At 40.6% G+C, this 22,462-nt stretch overlaps 1 protein-coding gene across 1 annotated transcript in view; it reads right to left on the reverse strand.

Annotated features, from left to right (window-relative positions):
- LOC119914600 (nidogen-1-like) overlaps positions 1-22,083 on the reverse strand; it is a 62,542-nt gene extending 40,459 nt beyond the window's left edge. Inside the window, exons 1-2 of the mRNA XM_038734005.1 lie at positions 21,768-22,083; positions 1,300-1,602 (exon numbers count right to left, since the gene is read on the reverse strand). Coding sequence (XP_038589933.1) covers positions 1,300-1,602; positions 21,768-21,974 — 510 coding nt within the window. The 5' untranslated portion in view covers positions 21,975-22,083. The remainder of the gene's footprint in view (positions 1-1,299; positions 1,603-21,767) is intronic.
- Positions 22,084-22,462: the final 379 nt, after the last annotated feature.

Consider the following 22,462-nt stretch of genomic DNA (forward strand, 5'->3'; position numbering starts at 1 on the left):
TTTAAGACTATCTTGCCAAATTAAACGAGAATTTTCCACTTTGGTGGAACGCCAATTCCTCTCAAGTTTCCGTGATATTTGCTTTAATTTGCGAGTTTCAGTATTATACCACGGAGCTAACCGTCTTTGTTTTAGTATTTTCTTTTTTAGAGGGGCTACAGAGTCGAGTGTCATTCGCAGCGAGCCTGCTATGACAAGGAGAGAAGGAGGGAGAGACAAACTCCTCTCTCCAATGCCGACTCATGTTTCCACCGGCGTCTTTGAGATTTCAGAGCGAGAACTGGTGTCACCATGATGTTGAACTCATTGTGGATTACTTTCCAAGAACCCTGCCATTGCTGGTTCCTCGTGTCCAGACAGAACTAGGTAAAAAAAATCCTTCAAACCTTCTGCTTGGAACCTTTTTCAGAACTCATTGAAACTGACTGACTTTATTTGTTATCGACAGTTGATTTCAATTCTGAAGGATGAGGAGCAGGTGAATATCGGTCAGTGTCTTTGTTTCTAATATGTTATTTCTCCTTATTAAGCGAACTAAGAGGCTTGTGTGTATTTATGTATGTACTGCCGTTCTTTCATGCTGATGTTTTGGCCAGGTCTTTCTTGCAAAAGAAATTATATTAAAGATCAACTCATTAAAAAGCAGAACAGTAGGCCTTTATAATGTTACAGTCAGTAGGAAGTTAGCTAGCATTAGCTAACTAACATTACATTAAGAACAATCCACAGCCTACATTTTTCCGGATTTGTTTTAGGTTTAGGAAAGAGAATAAATCGTACTTTTCCTTTCAACCTCTCTGGGTAGCGACTGTAATTATTACAAGTGCCCCAGGAACAGTGTTTGACCATATCTTAGAAAAATACGGAAAGAAAGCTAGAAAACGACTTTTTGTTTTTGCACACGAGCCAATGGAGTGCAGCCATGAAAGTGTCGGACCTTAGTTAGAGTGAGTTCTATACTGCATTGTGATTGGCCAGCTGTGTATTCGGGGGGTGGCTTACCGAAGGGTCAATTGCCCTAAAGTAATACATTGAAGCCACTGCAGTCAGTTCAGCTGCAGCCATATACTGCACGGATTCAAAACATTTTGTACTTCTTGGTCATTTCAAATATACTGAAATTACCCCTTGAAGAATTGAAATATGTTTTGATGAATCACCGTGTCTCTGCTCTCTAGTGGACGAACTATGTAAATTATGCAAATAAATCTTTGAAGGGCCATTTATACGCTGATGCTGAGGTATCCCTCTGGCTACAGAAACAAACCATCCTCTAAAAACCCAACACTGTCACCTCACCTTAGCGTCCAGCCCGTCTCCTCGTCCAGACGTCCCCTGGGCGGCCATGTTCTCCCAAGTGACAATGAGGGCGCCGCTGGGCTCCACGCCGTCGTCTCTAGGGAAAGCTCTCCTGATGTGCTCGGCGGCCCGACTCAGTACATCCGGGCTGTCATCCTGCCTGAAGTGGACCTTCCCCTGTCCGTCACTGTTGTCCAGGTCTCCCAGCAGGGCTGCAATCATTTTGAAATTGCTGGGCATCTTCCCAAGGTACTCCTCCATAGCCGGAGGTTCAACAACGGCCACAAACCCATTGGTGTTAATCTGGAACAGAAGGAGGATATTTGTTAATGAAGGGTCGACTACAGTATGATTCATGTTTGTACAGTCCAGTTCCACCACTTCAGAAAAACTTTTCCACAGCATCATGTTTTTTTAGCGATGCACGATATGTTTTTTTTTTTTTCACGATCCGATAACCAATAATTTCTTAGTTAATAACCTGTCATTTCTACACACCTGATAATAAGAAAGGCTACGCTGTCATGTGCTGCAAGATTAATAATTTAATATTGCAGTAATGTTAATGTCTTTATCCGGCCACTGAGCCGTCAAACTAAGCATACTCACTGGGCTAATGTCAGAAGTCCATATGTCCGTGGTAAAACTTACCGTAAAACTTGACTTGATTAATAGCCCGGGCTTTTATTTGCTAAAATCACTGAACTGACCCTGCCTATATTTGGGACAGGCCTTTAATTCCTCTCACACAAAACTGAAACAGGCTACTATGAAATGGTTTATTTATTTCAAACAGAATATTACTTGTATAAAAATGTCATTCATTTGATCTAGCTCCGACAGACGGCTAATGCGCTTTTATTTTGAAGGCAGCGACGTAACGAAAACAACAGCAGGATGAGAGAAGTGTGGCAGAAGTTAGCAGACAGAGAGCGATGGACTTCACATGACAGGATTCACAACACGGATTCATTTTTATGATTTGATTCTTTTGATGGGTGGACCCTTCCAGACTGAAGGCAGATAATTAATCAAGGAGCGGACACGTTCGGACTTAACGAGGCTTCAAAGGGAGTCGGCACTTTTCATCTCTTGTACCGTGCAGGTTACAGCGGTAAATCTATAATGGTCCTTTCAGACCAAACACAAATTTAATCCTCGCGACGCTTTCCTCGCGTGAGTACATTCGCTGCCCGACAGGAAATCGCATTGTATGTAAACTCACTGCCCCAAACGCTCGCTTCGCTTTTGGTCTGAAAGCACAGTAAGAATTAGACTTTGGGGCTCGTTGTTTCCGTTAAATTAAGTGAACGACTGAATTGTGGAGAATCTAACCGATCTAACGAGGTGCAGCATGTCCACACTGACCTGTTGATCACACGTTTAAACGTTAATATTTATATTAACGATCTGAGCAGCTTAGAAGCAGCTAAAGCGGTGACTTGCAGGTTTTTAAGAGGTTTTACATCCAATTTTAGCTGCTGCTTTGTATATTTTTAGCAAATCTTCATCACGATTAACTTTCAGATGACTTGTAAGATTTGTTGTGTTGAAATTTGGAAAACATTTCCCTCCTGTTGGAACCTTTCCAGAACCAACGTCTTCGCCTGAAACTGTAAATCAAAAATTAGAACCGCATTGTTGGATTCTCACTGGCTAAATTATCGGCCAAAATTTTATTTTTCCAATTATCATGCATTGTTCATTCATATCTCCTAATTATGACATCTTATACCTGTGAGAACCTTTCTTTACTTTTATTATGAGCTCAGTTAAAATTCTGACAAATGTTGTACTTATTATTCTCTAACAAATGGAACAGGGTATGATCTAAAAAAGTTTGACTCAGCATATCATAATAGTTTGGATTATTGACCTGCTGGGAACGGATAATGGACGTGACCTTGAAGGAAGAAGAAGCTACAAAGAAGAAGAAGGAGGAGGAGAAGAGATAATGTTTGTTAGTTTGTTTTAAAAATGTCTGAGAGGGAGTGAGGAGAGACGGGAGGTCAGCCGGTCCTGTTCCAGGCTTCAGTACAGAGAGACCTCCAGTTAAAGCTCCTCTCTCCTCTGCAGCTCTGTTCGCTTTGTCGGACCATAGGAATTCCACCCAATAACTTCCTCCTTCACTCAGAAGAAAAGATCTTTTTAGCCTCATTAACTCAAATCCGCCTCTCTCTGAACGGAGAGCAAATGCCACAGTCAGTGTTTGAGCCCAGAACTATGAAGTGTATCTGAGGCGGTTTTTGTCTCACTGACGACTTCAGCTTTGATTTCCACCATGACTGTTTCAGGTTTTTAATGTGATCATTTATCTGAACCAGTAAAAGGAGCCGTGCGTGGAGTTACATTTCATTTAAACGATCTATAAATAATTAAAAATGTCGTTGTGTATTTTTATTTGACCAGATAAGATATTTCACATTACGAAAAAATATAAAGGGTCGACCTAACAATAATCAAAACACGATATCTTATTATAACAATGTTTAGAAAATATAAGAAAAGCTGGTTATTTTCTTGGTGAAACACTTGTTTAGTCTTGTCAATGTCAATGTCAAAATTGTGTAAAAAAATCTTATCACATTTTCCAAGGACCCAAGAAGACGTCTTCAAATGTCTTGTTTTGTCTGAGCAGACAAAGAATTTCAGTTTTCAATGATAGAAAACAGAGAAAAGCAGCAAAGCTCAACTCAACCTTCTACCTTTAATGAACTGGTCAGTGATTTCAATAACCTGTTGTTTCTCAGCGTTAGATGCCACTACACCTTTAACAAGTCAGCTGCAGCAATCATAAATGATGCTATTTGTAGCTGCAAGCAAGACTGCACATGGAAGAGCATTAGACTATTCTCACTCAGAAAGGATGCAAGAACAGCTCACTTCTCAGGATTAATTACCAATAATAAAAACAATCACTGAGGCCCGTTAAGCACAGTCAATCAGCTCGTCCATCCTCCACCTGCTGCCACCTCAACTGGAGAGTGTGTGAACTGTATTTATCATTTCTTGTCGACAAAATCAACAATATCAGGTCAAACATTGTGCCCCAGCTCTCTTCTTCTGATCCACCCATCAGTGGTGGATGAAGTATTCATATCCTTTCAGGGCTCAACTGTAAACTTTTTTGCAACTGGCCCTCAACCTTACTGGCCTGAAGACAATTTTTACTCTTTCCCTCCAAAAGTTATTTATCAGTGTTACAACAAAACTAAAGACTTATAAGTTATTTTATACTGTTAACATGTTTAATCGGTTATTAAATACATCCTGGATAAAAAAAACTCAACTAAAATGTAATCAGAGTTAAAATTACGAAAAATAAAAAGGTTAACAAAACAATTTACTTTTAAAACAAAATATAATAACAGACTCAAACATGACGTGCTCTCTCTCCTGCTGACTGCCATTTAATAAAAAAATGTACACAGAGCAGCGGATACAAGTGGCCTCTATTCTGATTGACGACGTCGACTAAAAAAATTTGTCAATGTGAAATTTCATTATCGAGGCATCGTTACGTAGATGCTGTTTAAGGAAAAGATAGCAATCTTCATATTAGGAACATTTCTGGTTGTTTATTTGTAACTGCAATACACTGCAGGAAGTGCTGGGGGCAGTATCGCTTCCACTGTCTGCCATGACTGCTTGACTACTCACGAAGAAGAAGCTTTCATTCGAGAGGCGGAAAGTCAAGTACAAAGAGGCAAACAGCAGAACGCCTTTTGTTTTTTTAAAGTTTAGTTTAGTTTAATCACTAAATACACTTTTGGTCGGTTTTGAGGCCATTTGAATATTGGCAGTTTTAACAAAGTTGATGGCGAATCGAAAATGTGCTCAAATGTCTTCGAGGTTGAGAAGCTCCACAAGTACCCGCGGGGTTAAGGCTCATTTATACTCCTGCGTTGGGTAACAAGTATAAATGCCTGTCTACGTGCGTAGCTACGGTCAAATATATTGATGCCGTTTTGGCCGCTAGTAAAAGTTACTTCAAAGCACGGGCACTTCCTGTCGGCTCTGAGTCATTGCGAGCCTACCCATCCAACCAATCACAGAGCTTACGGTCCGCGTTGCCTCGACGTGTACATTTTTGAGGAGGTGCACGTCAGGTTACGGTGTAGGTGACGGTGTAGGATAGGGGGCTACGCAGAGGCTATGCTGTCGATTTGACGCAGAAGTATAAATTGCAATTTAGAGGTGCCAGCCGCCCTGGTCGCAGTTACTCGGACCACTGCAGCAGCAACAACAGAGCTGCAGAGACAGAGGAAAGGCAGTGTTTCCTTTTTATATACTATGTTTCCTATACGTTCATTTATTTATGGCAGCCCGCCACAATATCAACGCTGACCGCAACATACTGATTTTGTTTTGTTTCTTTTTATTTTACTAGGCCTATTTAAAATCTTATTTGATTGCAGATCAGTGCCGTAGTGCATTCGCGCAGCACATCCTCTCGCTCGTCTCTCTCTCTCCCTCATGAACACCGCAGCACAAATCTGTCCAACACAACGCTGGCAATGTCAGAGACCCAACTTTAAAAAAGTTATTAGTAGTGAGTAATGGTTTAAAGTACATCAAGGAACATCTGGCTCGTGATGTAGCCTACAGAACATTCTCCACTGAGTTACTGCCTAAAACTTATAAGAACATTTGAAAAATAAACTACAGTAGTAGTATGAAAGGGAGCTGTTGCTTTATTATTCTAAATAGACATTACATTGTTAGTGTTCAGTGGTGGTTATAGTACTTGCTCTTATTTTATATAGTTCCAACAATCTTTCTTAAACAGTTAAAAGTTTTAAAGTTTGTATAAATCAGTGACTTTTACTTTTCTTCTTCCCTGGTTTCCCCCTGCCGTTGATCCTGGTGTTCATTCTGAATAGTAAACCTCGTTCACTTAATGCTAACGTTAGCTTGTTAGGCTGTGTGTTGGAGATCAGTAATTCACTTGAAAGATATTTAATTAGTTAAATGGTTTAATTAGGGTTAGGGGGTCACAAAAATATTCGTGACCAGTTGACTAATCAAATAAATAATTAACAGATTAGTCGACTACGAAAATAGTCATTAGTTGCAGCCCTACACAGGACCATAATTTACTAAATGAAGCGACGAGGCCATAAACTCATTAGGAAAGTGTTTACTGAGGTAATAAATCAGCTGAGAAGTAGCAACATTTTATTTCTAATGGAACCGGTCTTCTTTCTGCAGCCAGCAGACTCGACCCCTGTTGGCTGTTAGAGAGAATGCAGGTTTAAGTTCCCTCTGCATGGTTTCACTTTCATACCCAAATCGCTGCTTGATTGAGATCAGAAAAATAACATTTGACAACCACTCGTCGCGTAACTACAGATCTGGATTGGACAACGATGCACGATCCATTGTAAAAAGTCTGAAAATAGTGATAAGTGTTGTCACAGTTAGCCCAAAAACACACTATCACAATGTTTGTTTTATCAGTCCAAACCTCAAAATGATTTGAAATGTTTTTACATGAAAAATGACTTCAACAATCATCAAAATAGTTGCCAATTAAATTTCTCTCACTAATCTAATGTACCAGCTGTACTTGTATAAACTGTTGGAGTTTAATTTATAACAAATCATGTTTTGTTATAAATTAAACAGTTTATCATATGTTCATCAAATGTTTTGTGTGTAAAAATCTTAATTTGTAAAGTAAATGAAGCTATCAGATAAATGTAATGACGTAAAGAGTACAATATCTCCCTCTGAGATGTAGTGGAGTAGAAGTAGAAAGTCGTATGAAAAGAAAATAGAAATAGAAATCGTCAAATTTGTACTTAAGTACAGTACTTGAGTAAATCTACTTAGTTACTCCCAACTATGATATCATATATCTATATCTATCTATACAGAACAAAATTATAAAGGCAACACTTTGGTTTTTGCCCCCATTCATCATGAGTTAAACTCAAAGATCTAAGACTTTCTCTATGTACACAAAAGGCCTATTCCTCTGTCAAAATCAAATCAAAATCCAGAAACCAGTCAGTATCTGGTGTGACCACCATTTGCCTCACGCAGTGCAACATATCTCCTTCACATAGAGTTGATCAGGTTGTTGATTGTGACCTATGGAATGTTGGTCCACTCCTCTCCAATGGCTGTGAGAAGTTGTAGTCAGATCGAGGCCCTGATAAGGACCACGAGCATGCAGATGAGCTTCCCTGAGACGGTTCCTGACAGTTTGTGCAGAAATTCTTTGGTTATGCAAACTGATTGTTGCAGCAGCTGTCCGGGTGGCTGGTCTCAGACGATCTTGGAGGTGAAGATGCTGGATGGCAACAGGCAACAGCTCTGTGGACATTCCTGCAGTCAGCATGCCAATTGCACGTGACTGTATGGCTTGTATCCGCTGCTCTTAGTACATTAAAAAGCCAAAATTAGCTTCCGACATGCTAACCAAGCCAGCTAGCTCCACCCCTCTTGCCCAAACATGGTCACATCTAGCTCCAAAAAAAACATGGTGACGGCCAAAAGGCCAAACTCAAGGCTTCAAAACGGTAGTCCACAAACCAACAGTTAACACACACCACAGTCATCACACCACAAACGTAATAACTGAACAGGTGTTTTTCTGTGATAATGTGAACATGTCCTTAGTCTTAGAGTGAATTTGGTTTTCAGTTCATATTTTGAAGACCGTTTCTTAAAGCATCTGTCATTTGGCAGGGGACCTTCATTGGAATCATTTTTATCACATCAACATGAAGTCAGCTGCAGCGACTGTGGTCGGAGGGAAGGTTATCCTCCATCCAGTGTGAGCTGGTACTGATTGTTTGGCTCAGGCCTTAAACACACCAGCAGCTCCAGACATAAACTGTGTATCTTATACCGTCGTCTATCTTATCTCAGCACGTACATTCAGCCAGGCAGAGAGAAAACAGCTGTTCTGAACAGAGACGTCTATTCATACGACACGTGTTTCAAATTTAACTGTTTCACTAAATCATACTGAGACAAACAGACCCTCATATTTAAGATCCTGTCAGCTCTCATCTTAACCTCACTCTCAAACCTAAACTGTTTTGAGATGTGTGAAACTTCTGCAGAAATCTGAGAGACAGAATCTGAAAACCAAACAAACATCACACAAAACCATCTCCCTGGCTAAGCAACACTTAAAATATGTTTTTTGTTTTAACCTTGTTTTAACTATAATTATTATTTATTAACTTTTGCGTTCTGCTTCTGTATCTCCTTTTTTTATAACAGTCTCATTCAGAAAATCCTTCAACCTATTGCCAAACAGAACGGTGCAGTACATAACGCTGCACAAGCTGCAGATTCGTCCAGAATAACGTTGTTCCTACAGAAGGACGCTTGGTTGAAACATTTCATACACATTTCTTTCTAATTCAGAATTAAATATATTCAAATGTTTGGAAACGTCATGATCTGGACGACATTTTAAATTCTGTTTTGTGGGCGTTAATGATGGGATACGTGCAGAAACATGTCGGTGTAACAAAAATACAACACTGCTGTTTTGACCCTTTAGAGCAGAATTTCCGTCATTTAAACCTTTTGGGGGAACATATTCCTTACATACATGCCTTTATCAACTAAATCAAAATATAGCTCTGTATTTTCTCTCACTGCTCTAAAATAGCAGTTTGCGAGCAAAAAACCAAAACCAGCCTCACATTTGGCGTTGATGGCTGCAGTTTGTGCAGGACGGTCAGTATTTTTGGTTAAGGTTTTCAAAGCCTCATTTCACACCTGAGTTACAGAGTTATTTTGGGTCTCCTGCAGGAAAAGTCGGGTTCAAAATTGAAAGAACCATGGATTGGTTAAGACCCATGCGTTTGGATTCTGCTTCTCGGTAAATATCTCAGCTCGACTGAACTGCAGTGAACATTTACAGTCCATCAAAGTGTCTCTTATCTGCCAGGAGCCGCTACGCCGACCTAACGTCACCTCATTTGTTACGTCAACAAAGCATGAAGAAGAGAGTCCTTCTGTTTCCAGTCTGGACCATGGTGGACCGCAGCAAACGCTTTGGTGCGAGGCAGGAAGCAGCTCCAACATGACAAAGCGTTTACTTCAACACGGCGTGAATCTGAAGGAACGCATCGTGTTCAACGTGCCGCGCTCTCCCAGCTACAACGACGCCCCAGATCCAGCTAACGCTAACAGCAGCAACGTCTCAGGTACAAAACACAGGTGAGCTGACGTTCACCTTTTATACTGAAGGGAAACCAACGATGGCTACAAATGATTCAATAGATATTTCTCTTAGAGACGAGTCCCCAGAGACGCCCCTCTAGGACAGACTCCTTTCACTTTAGCCATGAAGGGGAAGATGAGCGAGGAGGAAGACGATGAAGGTCATCGAGTGCTGACAAGATCTGTGGTGAAGTAACCAGAACAAGGTTCTATAAGTAGAATCAGAATCAGTAAAATTTAATCGATACCCAACCCGACGAATAGCTGGACAAGAAACTCTCCTGTTAGATCATCAGAACAAAAGATGAACCATATCTCGCTCTTTAATTAAAGTCAAAGCTACAAAATAAATTTTTTTTAAAAACATCAAAGCTAAAAGAAGCCATTCAAACTGTCGGAAGTTGAGAAACATATTTTAGAAAAAAGACGTGATTTAATCCTCAACAGGAGGAAATGACTCCGCCTGAGAGGAGGAGAAGCAGGTAGATAACACACCTTCACAAGCGACCAGCAGCAGACAGTTCAAAGGTTGGAGTCTCAGCGCTCTGAGGACATGAAAGAAGAAGGAAATATCTGAGTTTGAGATGCTGCGAGATGAGAGAGTAGATGAAATAAGAGCCCAGGAGGAAAGCTGTCTTGCTTGACTGCCTCTGTAAAGTCTGGAGGGCTTCAGCCCCCCCCACCAGTCCCGACGAGACTTCCTCCAGAGAAACGCATGAATGGCAGCAGAATGTGGGTGAAAAGGCTGGGGTCTCCCAGCAGGTCTCTGACTTTAGAGACGACGCCTGCAGAGATGAAGACCCTCGAGCTTCATTACAGAGCAGACAGGAAGTCTTTTGTCTGAGAGGATCAAGCTAACAGCTAACGACGCTGCCAAACCCAAACCTGTAATAAGCTAACAGGAGGATGACAGGCTAAGGTAGCAGTCGTCTCTCTCTTAATTTTTCTTTCAGCAGAAACACATGTAAAATTTTTGTGTTTAAATATGCACATGAGGCAGTAGCTCAATAAATATGCACTCATTTGCATCTATTTCAAGAACAAAAACTCCGTTTCAACTCACTAGTTTCTATATCAAACCTGCATGATGACGATAATTCTAGGGATGCACCGAAATGAAAATTCTTGGCCAAAGCCGAATATAATGAAAAACTGAACAAGGTTTTTCACATTTTTTACATTTATTTTGCCTTTCTTTTACCACTGCATAAATTAAACAGTCAAATGTGCTTTTTCCTCAGTGTGTCCCACAGGATGTGGAGAGACTATAGGGGGGGGGGGGGGGGGGGGGGGGGCGACACCCGAGAGGGTCCGATTAAGTAAATTACATGTGTCCATTTACTTTTAATGGCCACATGTAATATGTTTTATACTTTCTGTGAATATAATCCAATTAAACTTATTTCCACCCTGCACAGACGCCTTATTTTAAAAACCAGAAGTTGTCACATGCGTTTCCTCACGCTAAATCCATCCAGTCCATCCAGTTTGATAAATAATGTTGTATGTGGTTCATGTACGGCGTAACATGAAGACTTCACAGCCTCTCTTCAGTAGGACTCTCATACTGCAGCACTTGTCTTTGTAAAGAGACAAACCGACAGGATAAAGTCTCTAACCTGCCTGTCAGCTCGCTCTGGGCCGCTTCAGTTACCATAAAGGCTTGAATACGTGTGCACTCCAAATGTAGGTGCTGCTAGCTTAATCTCCTTCTCACAGAGGAGTGACAGAAACACTCAAAGCGATTCTTTTCTAAGAAGTCAGCCACAGATGGAGTGGATGTGCTGGGAGACAGTTCAGCAGAACAGCGTCTGCAAAGGTCTGCTCTTAGGTCCGCAGCAACACAGCTGCCATGTTTGAAGTCGATTGGACAAACGGTTCCTGACATAATCGAAATACACAGAGATTTCTTCCTTTAGAGATATTTTTTATATATATATATTTCAACTCTTCTCTCCCACAAAAACTATTTTAACCACGGACTTAAGTATATGACAGCACTTCATTTATTATATTTTATCTTATATAGTGATCATATTCATTTTACTGTGAGCATGTCTGAGCGAGGTGAATGGAAACAATTCTTTTATGAGAGATTACAAATTTTGTTGTATGTTACATGCAATGACAACAAAGGCATTTAATTCAACTCACTCTCTCAGGTCCTCTGCTGCTGCTCTGCTTAATGCACCAAGAATGAACGGTAAAGTGTTTGGTGAAGCAGCGTTGTGTTTTTATGTACTGATGGCTTGAAACCTCCTCTATAATTAAAAGAAGCTACCTCTGTAGATAGTTCAGCTTAAGTCCTACTTTTTATGCTTTTGCTTTTAGCTGATTAAACGCACTTTTATTCATGCTTTTATTTGATTTTACAGCCCTGTCTGTTACCCTTTTTCTGGTTTTAATACCTGTGTGTTGTGCATGTGCATATGTGCGTGCTGCTGCATTTATGTATTAGTTCCTCGTTTAAGCGCTTGTGAACATTCTAGCTGCACTGAAAGGTTCTTTACAAATAAAGACTGTTATTGTTATTATTAAACATGTGAGAAAAACTTTCCATTAAACACGATGTGGCAGCCTGGAAGGAAGAAAAACATGATATTTATAAGATTGTCAGCTGGAACATAAAGTTGATGTAGTTTGTACTTTACACACTAATGTGGAAAATCTCTCCAATGTACTTTAAAAGGCAAAAGTTGTGTAAAGCCTAAATTCTGGACGTCTCTGCTGCATACTCTCCGCAGTAAACGACCTGTTTGTGCACGCAGCAACAAATGTACTGTAATAATACATGCAGCAGTGAGTTCACACATCCTCCTCAGTGGAAACCTGCCAGGACGCCGCTGACATCACACATGTCCGACCCCTGAGATCATCATTATCAGCGTGAGAACAGCGGAGGGAGGGAACGCACTGAGCGCTGACATCTGTTTTTTTTTGGGGGGGGGACAGATGTCTCGAATCTATATGTTCCAGATGTGGAAACTCTACGAGGACGCTCCGCTTCCTGCCGATGGCCGGAAAAACCTCCTCCTCCTCCTCCAGGAGGTTTTTATTTCAGCTGTACAGTGTTTTACAAACCTGACGTCACTTTGAATGTAAAAGAAAGCTTGAGAAGTGTCACTGATAATTACTGGGGAACCACAGAGCAATAGGATACCACTCATTTTGGGTGGCGGTGTGTGTGTGTGTGGGGGGATGAATTGGTTGGTAACTTGTGTGAACATGACGGCAGAGATATACCAGCATTCATTATGACATTCAAGCGAGGGGCTGAAAGAAGCTGAGAGAGACAGAATGTTTTTTACTATTTTCGTACATTATTTCATCACTAAATCCACTTCTGAGACGGTTTGAGGCGACAAATCAACTGTGTAGATGTCGAATATTGGCAGTTTTACTAAAAATGATGGCGAATCTAAAATGTGCGCAAACATTTTCAGAGCTGTGACGCTCCACAACCGTGAACGGCGGGAGCTAGCGAACCAGCCAGCGGGGGGGGGGGAGACCACATGCGTAAAGACCCACAGGTGTAAGATAGTTTTAACGTTCGAACCATTGTTTTTTGTCATTACATTCTGAGTAATTTTGTAAGATTTTAACTTAAATTGAGAGACATCTTGAAGATGTACAAAAAAATCTGGTCTTGTGAAACTTCGAAAAAAATGATCAGAAATAGTATGAAAGGGGACTGTCTTTGCTTTATTATTAATATTATTATTATATTAAGACATTACATTGCTAGTGTACAGTAGAGTTGTGGTCACAGTATTTGTTTTTTATTTGGTTTTATTTTATATAAATTATTTTATGTGCAAATATATCTTGGTAAGTTAAAACCTACAATAAACCCAATTCTGATCTTTTTGTCTGCCTAATTACGCAGTACACTGCAAACACTTATTTGGCCACAATTGTGATTATTCCGTTAAAAGAAACGTTAAAGTTTCACAAAGACATAACTTTGCTGTTACTACGGACATAAAGTGATGTTGAGTCCGAGTCAAGTCTAAAGTCTTTTTCAGGACGAGTCTCAAACTCGAGTCCCCATTTCTGGTTCAGACCAGATCAACTTGTCAGTCTGTCTCTCAGTCCTGTCTGACTTCTGTCTGTGGCTCTTAGCTCTGAGCCCACTGGTTCCTACTGAAGACATTAGTCTTTAAAAACACCTCACAAAAACATAATTTTAAATAAAGGCTCAGTAATTTCCTAAAACAGCTGCTCCCTGTAGTTTTTAATCAAACAGGAGGAAATAGTGCATTTGATGGGGACTATATTCCGTGGCGGATTAATTTTATGTCCCTTAAAAATGTAATGTTTCTACTTTGGAAGAAGCTAAAAAGGTGTCAAGGAATCACAGACTTGAAAATATAATCTGAGGTCTGTGCTCGTTAATAGTTTATAACCATCTGCCTGTTAAATTTACACTTGTGTAAAAAATACTGACATGGTGTTTTCTTCACTTGTTGTTGTTGTTGATGTTGAACAGGCCTAGGTTTCAAACCTCAATCTTTTTTATTTAATGCAGACCTAAAAGTCTCCGTAGAACAGGTTATTGAAAACTTGTTCAGTAGATTTTTCAACCGACAGTTGATTTAAATCAACATTTTAACTTTATTTTATTCAGACAAAGTTCTTGTTCAGCTGTCAAAGCCTCAAAGGAAATCTCTCTGGTTTCACTACAGAAAATATGTTACATACTGATGTCCTAATGCTTCGATCACAGTGTGGACAGAGACTGTTGGACAGAGAGATCCAACCAATCAGCTGAAAGACCAAACAACATTGCAGCTTGTGGGGTAAAATCAACAGGACCAGCGTCCATATATTTCCTGTCCTGTATGTGAACGCTGATTTATCCTCCAACAACAAACTTAATGGACACGTCTGCTCAGAGTTTAACAAGTTTGGCCTGCGGCATCTGAAATAACGTGGAACTCATCCCTTCGACTTCCTGTAGAGACATGAGTGGTCTGTGTGGTCTGTTGTTTTAACACAGGGATGGAAAACAAATGGTGACGTGACTGAAACAACACTCAACGTGGACGAATTGGTTGCACTGATGCACCTAAATTTTTCACTTAGCTGCACTGGCACAAAATTTAGGCGCACCCAAATTTTTCCCAGCACCTTTAGCGCCATTCTAACCTTCTGTCATTTCCTATACACACACTCATAGTTATGTGAACGGTTACATAAGACACTGTTCCCACTTTAGGTCCAGTAGCTGCAAAGGAGCATTGTTAATGGTTAATAAGTGTATAATAAAGGGTTTATTAGCCTTTATAAGGCATTTTTATAAACCTCTCATAGTCCGATTACTGTTATTAAACATGCCTTATTAATAACATCGATAAGTTTTCTATTAATAAGTTTCTAATAAGTGCTCATAAATATCTTACAAGCCAATAATAAGAGTTTAATGATATAATTAAAACTAATTAAGTCTCATTAATGTTATTAAACCTCTTATTAAGGTTTATAAGATATATATCTCTTGTTTAACTAAGTTAAAGATTCAGCCCTGTGCGCGCTCCCGAGCCTCTCACGCTACAGCGACAACACGGCAGCTAACGACATGCAGTCCACTAACAGCATAAACATAACCGGCTCACAGTAAAACACGGGCTCCACGTAAGGCCACAAAACAACAATAAAGGTTTATGTGCTGAAACCCATCAGACCAAACAGGTTCAGATGATGTCGAGCAAGAACAAAGTGAGCATTAGTAAAGCTGGAGAAACACAGAGAAAGTCACGTTAGCTCGCCGGCTAACACCGAGCAGTTGCTAATGTTATCCGGTGCAAAGTTGTATCGCTTTCCACGTTACTTCACCAACTAACGCCACCCATGTTACTTTCCTGTGTACCACTGGTATTATGTCAAAGTGTCAAAGCCTGCAAGAAATGATGTAACGGTAAAAAGCAAATGTGGATCGGTTTGTTTACTGTCCCCTAGTGATGCAGCCACGAGCAGCCAGCTAACGCTACACTAGATCGGACCTGCCGCTGTTTGCTTCGTAACGTTCAATTTAGATTTTATTGCCCTTCACCGATACTCAGGTACACAGCTTCTCCACCTCTCAGTCGCTGTAACTAACGTGACCCACATAATATACAACACAGAAGAAGAGCCATCCACTGACATTGACCTGACCATTTTGCAAAGACAGCTAACATAGCATTTTTTTTTCAAGTTTGTCATTGTTTACAAAAATTTGGTGTGACAAAACATTTTAACTGAAATAAAAAGTACAAACAAGGCTTCACAAAAAAATAACTAACTGAAACTGTTTTGTCTGTTTACAAAACTTAATTATTAAGTAGAGTAAATGTCTTTAGTTTTCACCTTTGTCAGCTTATTTCATAGCAGCGCATAAGCCTGGTATTTTCGGTGGATATAAAATCTTTCAGTGTCTTAGCTGTGTTAGTTTTTATCACACACATGGCATAATGGCGGCGAAAGTCGGGAGAAAGCGGCTAATAAACTAATAAAAACTATACTAAAACAAAGCAGTTTCAAAAAATAAAAACTCAACTAAACCAGCAAACACGCTTTAATGACTAATTAAATCTAACGCACTGTCAAGTCTGATGTCACCTTGTCCAGACTACACAACTTTCTCCGGCAGCAAGTCGCCGTGCTGTTCAGACTGCACAACTTTCTCCGGCAGCAAGTCGCCGTGCTGTTCAGACTACACAACTTTCTCCGGCAGCAAGTCGCCGTGCTGTTCAGACTACACAACTTTCTCCGGCAGCAAGTCGCCGTGCTGTTCAGACTACACAACTTTCTCCGGCAGCAAGTCGCCGTGCTGTTCAGACTACAGCAAGTCGCCGTGCTGTTCAGACTACACAACTTTCTCCGGCAGCAAGTCGCCGTGCTGTTCAGACTACACAACTTTCTCCGGCAGCAAGTCGCCGTGCTGTTCAGACTACACAACTTGCCGTCTTGTAACTTCTCTGTCTTGAAGTCGTTGTGGCGTTCACGCTACGTGACTGAGGGGCGACAGGGGGTAACACACTACACGAGCTGACAGCGGCTGTGTCTGGTCTTCAAAGTTTTGTCAGGAAAAAACACGAGAAGTGACACAGCACAAGAGCTCGCCTACTGGCATATCAGGCTTTAAATCGTGTAGTGTGAACTCGGCTCTACACATAACAGAATGATTCCCAGGCCCCATCCACACTACCGCATTTTCGTTTCAAAACGGAGACCTTTTACTACGTTTGCACCTCCCGTCCAGACTAAAACGGCGAGAACAAAGACCTATAATGGAGAAGTCGTCAGCAAAGTTCAGGAATTCAAAATGTGAAAAAAAAGAGATGGAAAATCAAAGGCCAGATTAGCCTGTAAGGGGCCACAGGGCAGAACTCTGTTGTCAGGCCCCTATTGTCAGCCCACACACCCCCCCCTTCCCCCCAAACTCAGTATGAGTCCTGTCGCCTCCAGGTGCACACAGAGAGCCAGAAACCAGTTACTAACATGTTTTCTGTCAGTGTGTTTGAGATCATTTGATTAAACTTTATTTAAGAACGTGAGCAAAAATAAACCAAAACAATAAAAGTCTGAATCTAGATTCTGACGCAGGGACCTTCTCCAGCTGCTTACCCCGTGTTTTATCTAAAAAAATGTATTATGTCACCAAAGGTCAATTCAGTAAAGTGTCCCTGGGTTTTTATTATTATTATTACAAAGCTGGGGCAGATCATAAAGCTGGACCAGCCTTATCTGATAATCTGCTGTAGTGACAAAATCTGCATTTAATTAAAGTATTATAAAGATCTGACAATGAAGCTGGGCAAAGCAGTTTCCCACTTTGTCCATTTCTTAAACCAGCTATGCTAAAATACCTCCTTCCCCTCTCTTTCACTTGTCAAGACAATCAAACAAACTTGAATTTAATTTGACATTAAAGACATTATAGAGCCGACATGTTTAATCTGAGTTTCACACCAGGTGTAGATGCTCCAATCTGGATTAGCTGTCACATGACCTGAGGAATGTGTGTGTGTGTGTGTGTGTGTGTGTGTGTGTGTGTGTGTGTGTGTGTTTGTGATGAAAGGCTTATCTGTGGTGGCTTTTAATTGACTCACATTCCAACGTCTGTTCACTCCTTCACAGAGAATCCAACACCTCCTCTGTGAGGAAACAAGCAACAAACCTCCACCTGCAGCTCCACCTGTCCGTAACAGAGTACTTTTACTCCAGTACAAATTTAAGGTACTCGAGTAGTTCTACTTTTTTACTGCACAACATGCGTTTGACGGCTTCAGCTACTTTACGAATTGATTTTTAAATACAAAAACGTGAAAAGTTCATCTGAAATGATTAATCGATCTGCAACCTAGTTCTCACTCCCAGTTGGTCACATATGAACACATGGTCAAGACACGTTGGCGTCAGTTTGTAAAGCACTCGGGGAAGCCCTGTTGAGTCAGTTCTAAACGCTAAAGGTAGATGAAGGATATTTAACATTATAGTCGGATTAAAGTGCAATTTATACTTCGGCGTCCAATCGACGGCGTAGCCTCTGTGTAGCCCCGTCGCCTACGCCATTGCCTGACGCGTACCTTCTCAAAAATGTAAGTACACATCGAGGCGGACCGTAAGAACTGTGATTGGTCGGCCTCTCAATGCCTCCAAGCTGACAGGAAGTGGTCCTTGCTTTGAAGTAAAGTAAGTTTATTAGCGGCCAAAACAGCGGCTGTAACACGGTGGATCAATATATTTGACCGTCACAACCCGAGTGAAATGACTCAGAATGTGATCCATTCGATTGGAAACATTTCAAAAGACTAGAACAGCCGCACATATACAATTTTACACCCATTCACATTAGCTGAATGGTTGTAAAATACAAAGAAAAATATTCTTAATCACTTTTGTGTTTTGCATTTCATTTAAAAAAAATGTAAAGTACCCTGTGAAAAAGAAAGTCTTTCTAGGCAAGTCCTGCCACTCGGCCGCCATCTTGGCAACGCCTCCTGGCAGCTATTTCAAACTAACAAGACCTATCTGAATGAACAGGGAGAGAGAGCCACAACTGCACTTTTACTGGTCACCGGGACATAAAAATCGCTGAAACAGTTTGACGACATTGCCACAAAATAAGGTTAAAAAAGCGTTTTCCTGACCGGTTTCAGAAAAAGACCCATACGTCAGTGGAACCACACGATTCGCTGAAATGTTTCCCGCTTTGGCTGTTAAAAGCAGACGATTGGCTTTCTAGCGGGAGGGGCGGGATAACCGCCATCTTTGCTATTACAGGCTTTCCCCATAGAGTTGTATTGAGGATGCGATTGAGTGGCATGTCCCCTCTATATCTCTGGCAAAAGTCATGTACAGTTACTCCTCCAGGTTGTGGATAGAGACTCTGCAGTGGACAGATGTACAGTGAGTTATGTTGTTATGTTAGAATATGCTATTATGTTATAAATATTGTTTATTGTTTAACTTAGTTCAAGTTGAGAAATACACATTTCAAAATATCAGTACTTGTGCATTCCTTGATAATTAAGCAAGCAGACTCATAGTAGCCTACCATTTGTTTCATTATAATCACATTATAATAGCAAATCGCAATATTGTCCACAATAATTGCAATATGACTTTTTCTTCAAATTGTGCAGCTCTACTTTTTTATCTTAATTAATGACTCAAACCAATTAATCTATTAGCAAAATAGTTGGCGATTAATTTAATAGTTGATAACTAATCAATTAATTGTTGCAGCTGTAACACTTTAATGATTATACTTTTACTAATAACATTTTAATATATACTAAAGTACGCTTACTTAGGTAAAGGATCTGAATAGTTTCTCCAACACTTAATCGTTTCACCGCAAAAGCGGCGTTTCGACCAAAGGAACTATACCCCGGAAGTAGGAACCTTTGGAGGAACCAGGGTCTAAATGTAGTTCTAGGGTCTTCATTTTACCCCCTACTTTACGAAAGTACCGGTACTTTGGGGGGGTGGGGCTTGCCTTGCAGTGAATTTCTGAATGGGCGAGTAGAGGCTACTGGCTTTAACTGGAGAATGTCGGCTGTTTTTCTACGACTGCTCGTCTCTTTTCCACCGTTTTTTGCAAACCAATAAATCACAATCAACAGTCACAAAGCCACACACGTCTCGCCGATGTTTGACTGAGAACGTTGTTGGCAGTAAATGTATTGCAAATAGCAGCCAGCGTGCAGCGGTGTGTTTACAGCGAACAGCTGATGGGGTTACGTTAAATACTGGGTCTGGAGTTGTTGTTTTAAGTTTTCATCAGTAATGAGGTTTCTGCACGGAGCTGAAGTCGGTCTCCTCCTCTCCAAAACACGAGGAACAGCTGATTACAGCAGGTAATAAAGCTCGTTAAACTTCCCGTTCCTCCGACGCTCAGGCGACACAGCTGATCTGCAGCTCTTGTCGCTGGAAATGTTTTAATAACCTTCCAAACTGTGTTTCTTTGTACTGGAGTTAATTTACGTGATTGCTTTGTCCAGTTTGTTATTAAATGTGTAACAAACTTTATCGTGTGTCTCTTCATTATACTCCCGCACAAAAAAAGCTGCCTGGTCAAGCACAGCCTAGTTTTTCATTATATTCCAGTAAATCTGATGTTGATTTTTAAATGTTGCTCATGGATAGTGGTTACAAGTAACGATGCCTGTGCATCGCTTTGTACGGCGTACAGGCCTACAGCCTACATCAGCTGCTTAATTTGCCCAATCTTCACAGGTCTTTAGACCACAATGGAAACGCACACAACAGTGGGCCGAAGGAACCTTTTAGTTCCTTAGAAAACAGATCTGGGGACTCAAAAGTCCCGGGTACTTTGGGTGGAAACTCGCTAAAAAGAGTCAGAAACCAAAAACAGCAGCTCCGCCTGCAGACAGAGAGGACTCTTATTTTGTAAACGGCTTCAAAGGTGATTAAGAGCCAATAGAAAACCTTATCAGGTGTCAACAAACAAACAGAGACATTTCTCTTATCAAACTAATCAATCAGACAACACAACATTTGCATCTGAAACGGCTGAAATACTGAAGGCAGCTGCAGCCAGAAGGAAAGTGTTGAAAGAAGCCGACGTCTGAGTTTAAGAGCAGAAACTGAAGCTGAAGCACTGAAAGAGTTTAAAATCACCACAGTGTAGATTAAATACTGAGGTCCTGAAAGAGTTTAGTGCCACTTCAACATCTAACCCAACAGATGATATCAGCTGAAGGGAGATAGAAGTACAGGCTGCAACTAAGAGTTATATTCATTCTTGATCATCTTCTCGATTAATCGATAAGTTGTTTGGTCTATAAAATGCCAGAGAATGGTAAAAATGTCTTGTTTTGTCCACAACCCAAAGATATTTGTCGTTGAAAGCAAGGAAACCAGGAAATATTCACATTTAAGAATCCGGAATCAGAGAATTTAGACTTGAAAAAATGACTCAAACCGATTACATCGATTATCAGAATAGCTGAGAGAGTTCGAAGTGTCGAGGTGTGCTCACTGATTTAACAGAAACCCCTTTATCAGGAGTGTCAACAAACAGAGAGAAGTGATTTAAAGTGGAGAAGAGTCTCAAAGGGGCCCTGAGCAGATGGAAACCACCTGGATCAATAAACCATAATTAAATAGAAGTTAAAAAACACTTTAAATTTGTAACACTGTATATAAACGTGATTCTTAAGAGGAATTTAATGATAAAACCCCATCAGATGCTGCTTAATTTAAATTAAATGAGTTTTTCTTCCAAAAAGTTATGTAAAGTATCACAATAACATGTTTACCATTTTTTAGGTTAAAAATGAATTGACTGCGTCCCTAGTGTCAATCACAGGTTTAATAAGTTGCGTCAAATTAATTAATAAATATCTGCTGAATTATATAAAATGCCAAAATAACTAACTGACTAGAATTTTCTTTTTCTGTGTGTCAAGTTAGGAAGGTAAAATAAATATTATTTTAATATAACTAAAAAACAAAAAGTGTGTTCTTGAGCTCTGGACACTTTAAAGTATTTATTTACGATATTTTATGATATAAATGATTAACTGAGGAACGAATAACAATTGTAGCCCTGCATAAATGTTCACAGCCAGACCTCGTTTGAATTTCACTCATTTTAAAGTCGCTTTTTGTGTCCTATTCAATCTTTAATTTTAACTTTAACAGCTAAACTGGATGAGTTTTAAAGGGGTTTACACCCGAAACCTTGTTCTAGTGTTTTTTACACTGATTCTTGAGTAACCTGTAACTCTGCCCAGTTAAAAGCAGCTGGATGTTAAACTCACGTAAACTTTGTCGAAGGTTCCGCTGAAGAAGAACAGAGATGCGTTGAGGCGCAGCTCGGCGGTGGAGTCGGAGCCGGGCTGCAGCTGCTGGTCTCCGGCTCCTTCCCCGAACTCAAACAGCTCCTCCAGCTCCAGAGCCCGGGTCAGAACACTCAGGCTCAGCAGACACGACCAGACCCGCGACCAGCTCCGGAACCCGGGACTCATCTTCGCGGTAAAAAGCTCCACGGACGCGGTCGGACCAGCGGTGTTCCACAATTCAGCAAGCCGGGACAGAGGCGAGGGGCAGCGGGTCAACAGAGCAGCAGGGAAGGATGCGGAGTGAGGAGAGGAGAGGAGAGGAGAGGAGAGGAGGAGGGAGGAGAGGAGGGAGGAACAGCGGGAGATACAACCTCAACTTTTCTTTTCAAAATAAATTATTTATCGATCTAAAACGATGTTTGTATTGTTCTTTGAATTGAATAAATAAAATCAGTTTAATATTAAAGAAGCACCTACAGATGCAGATAGTCCTCTAAAAACACACTTTTATCAGAAAGCATATCCTTTTCCTTGCCTCTGTCTCCTAGTGCTGCTCTTGGTGGGAACTGTTGGGCTTCTGTAAATAACATCATAGAGTACGGTCTAGACCTGCTCTTTTATGAAAAGTGCTGTGAGATAACTGTTGTTGTGATTTGGCGCTATATAAATAAAAT

Source organism: Micropterus salmoides, unplaced genomic scaffold, assembly GCF_014851395.1.
Source record: "Micropterus salmoides isolate LMB-PRFRI ecotype aquatic unplaced genomic scaffold, ASM1485139v1 Ms_hic_scaffold_1, whole genome shotgun sequence".
Classification (NCBI taxonomy): domain Eukaryota; kingdom Metazoa; phylum Chordata; class Actinopteri; order Centrarchiformes; family Centrarchidae; genus Micropterus; species Micropterus salmoides.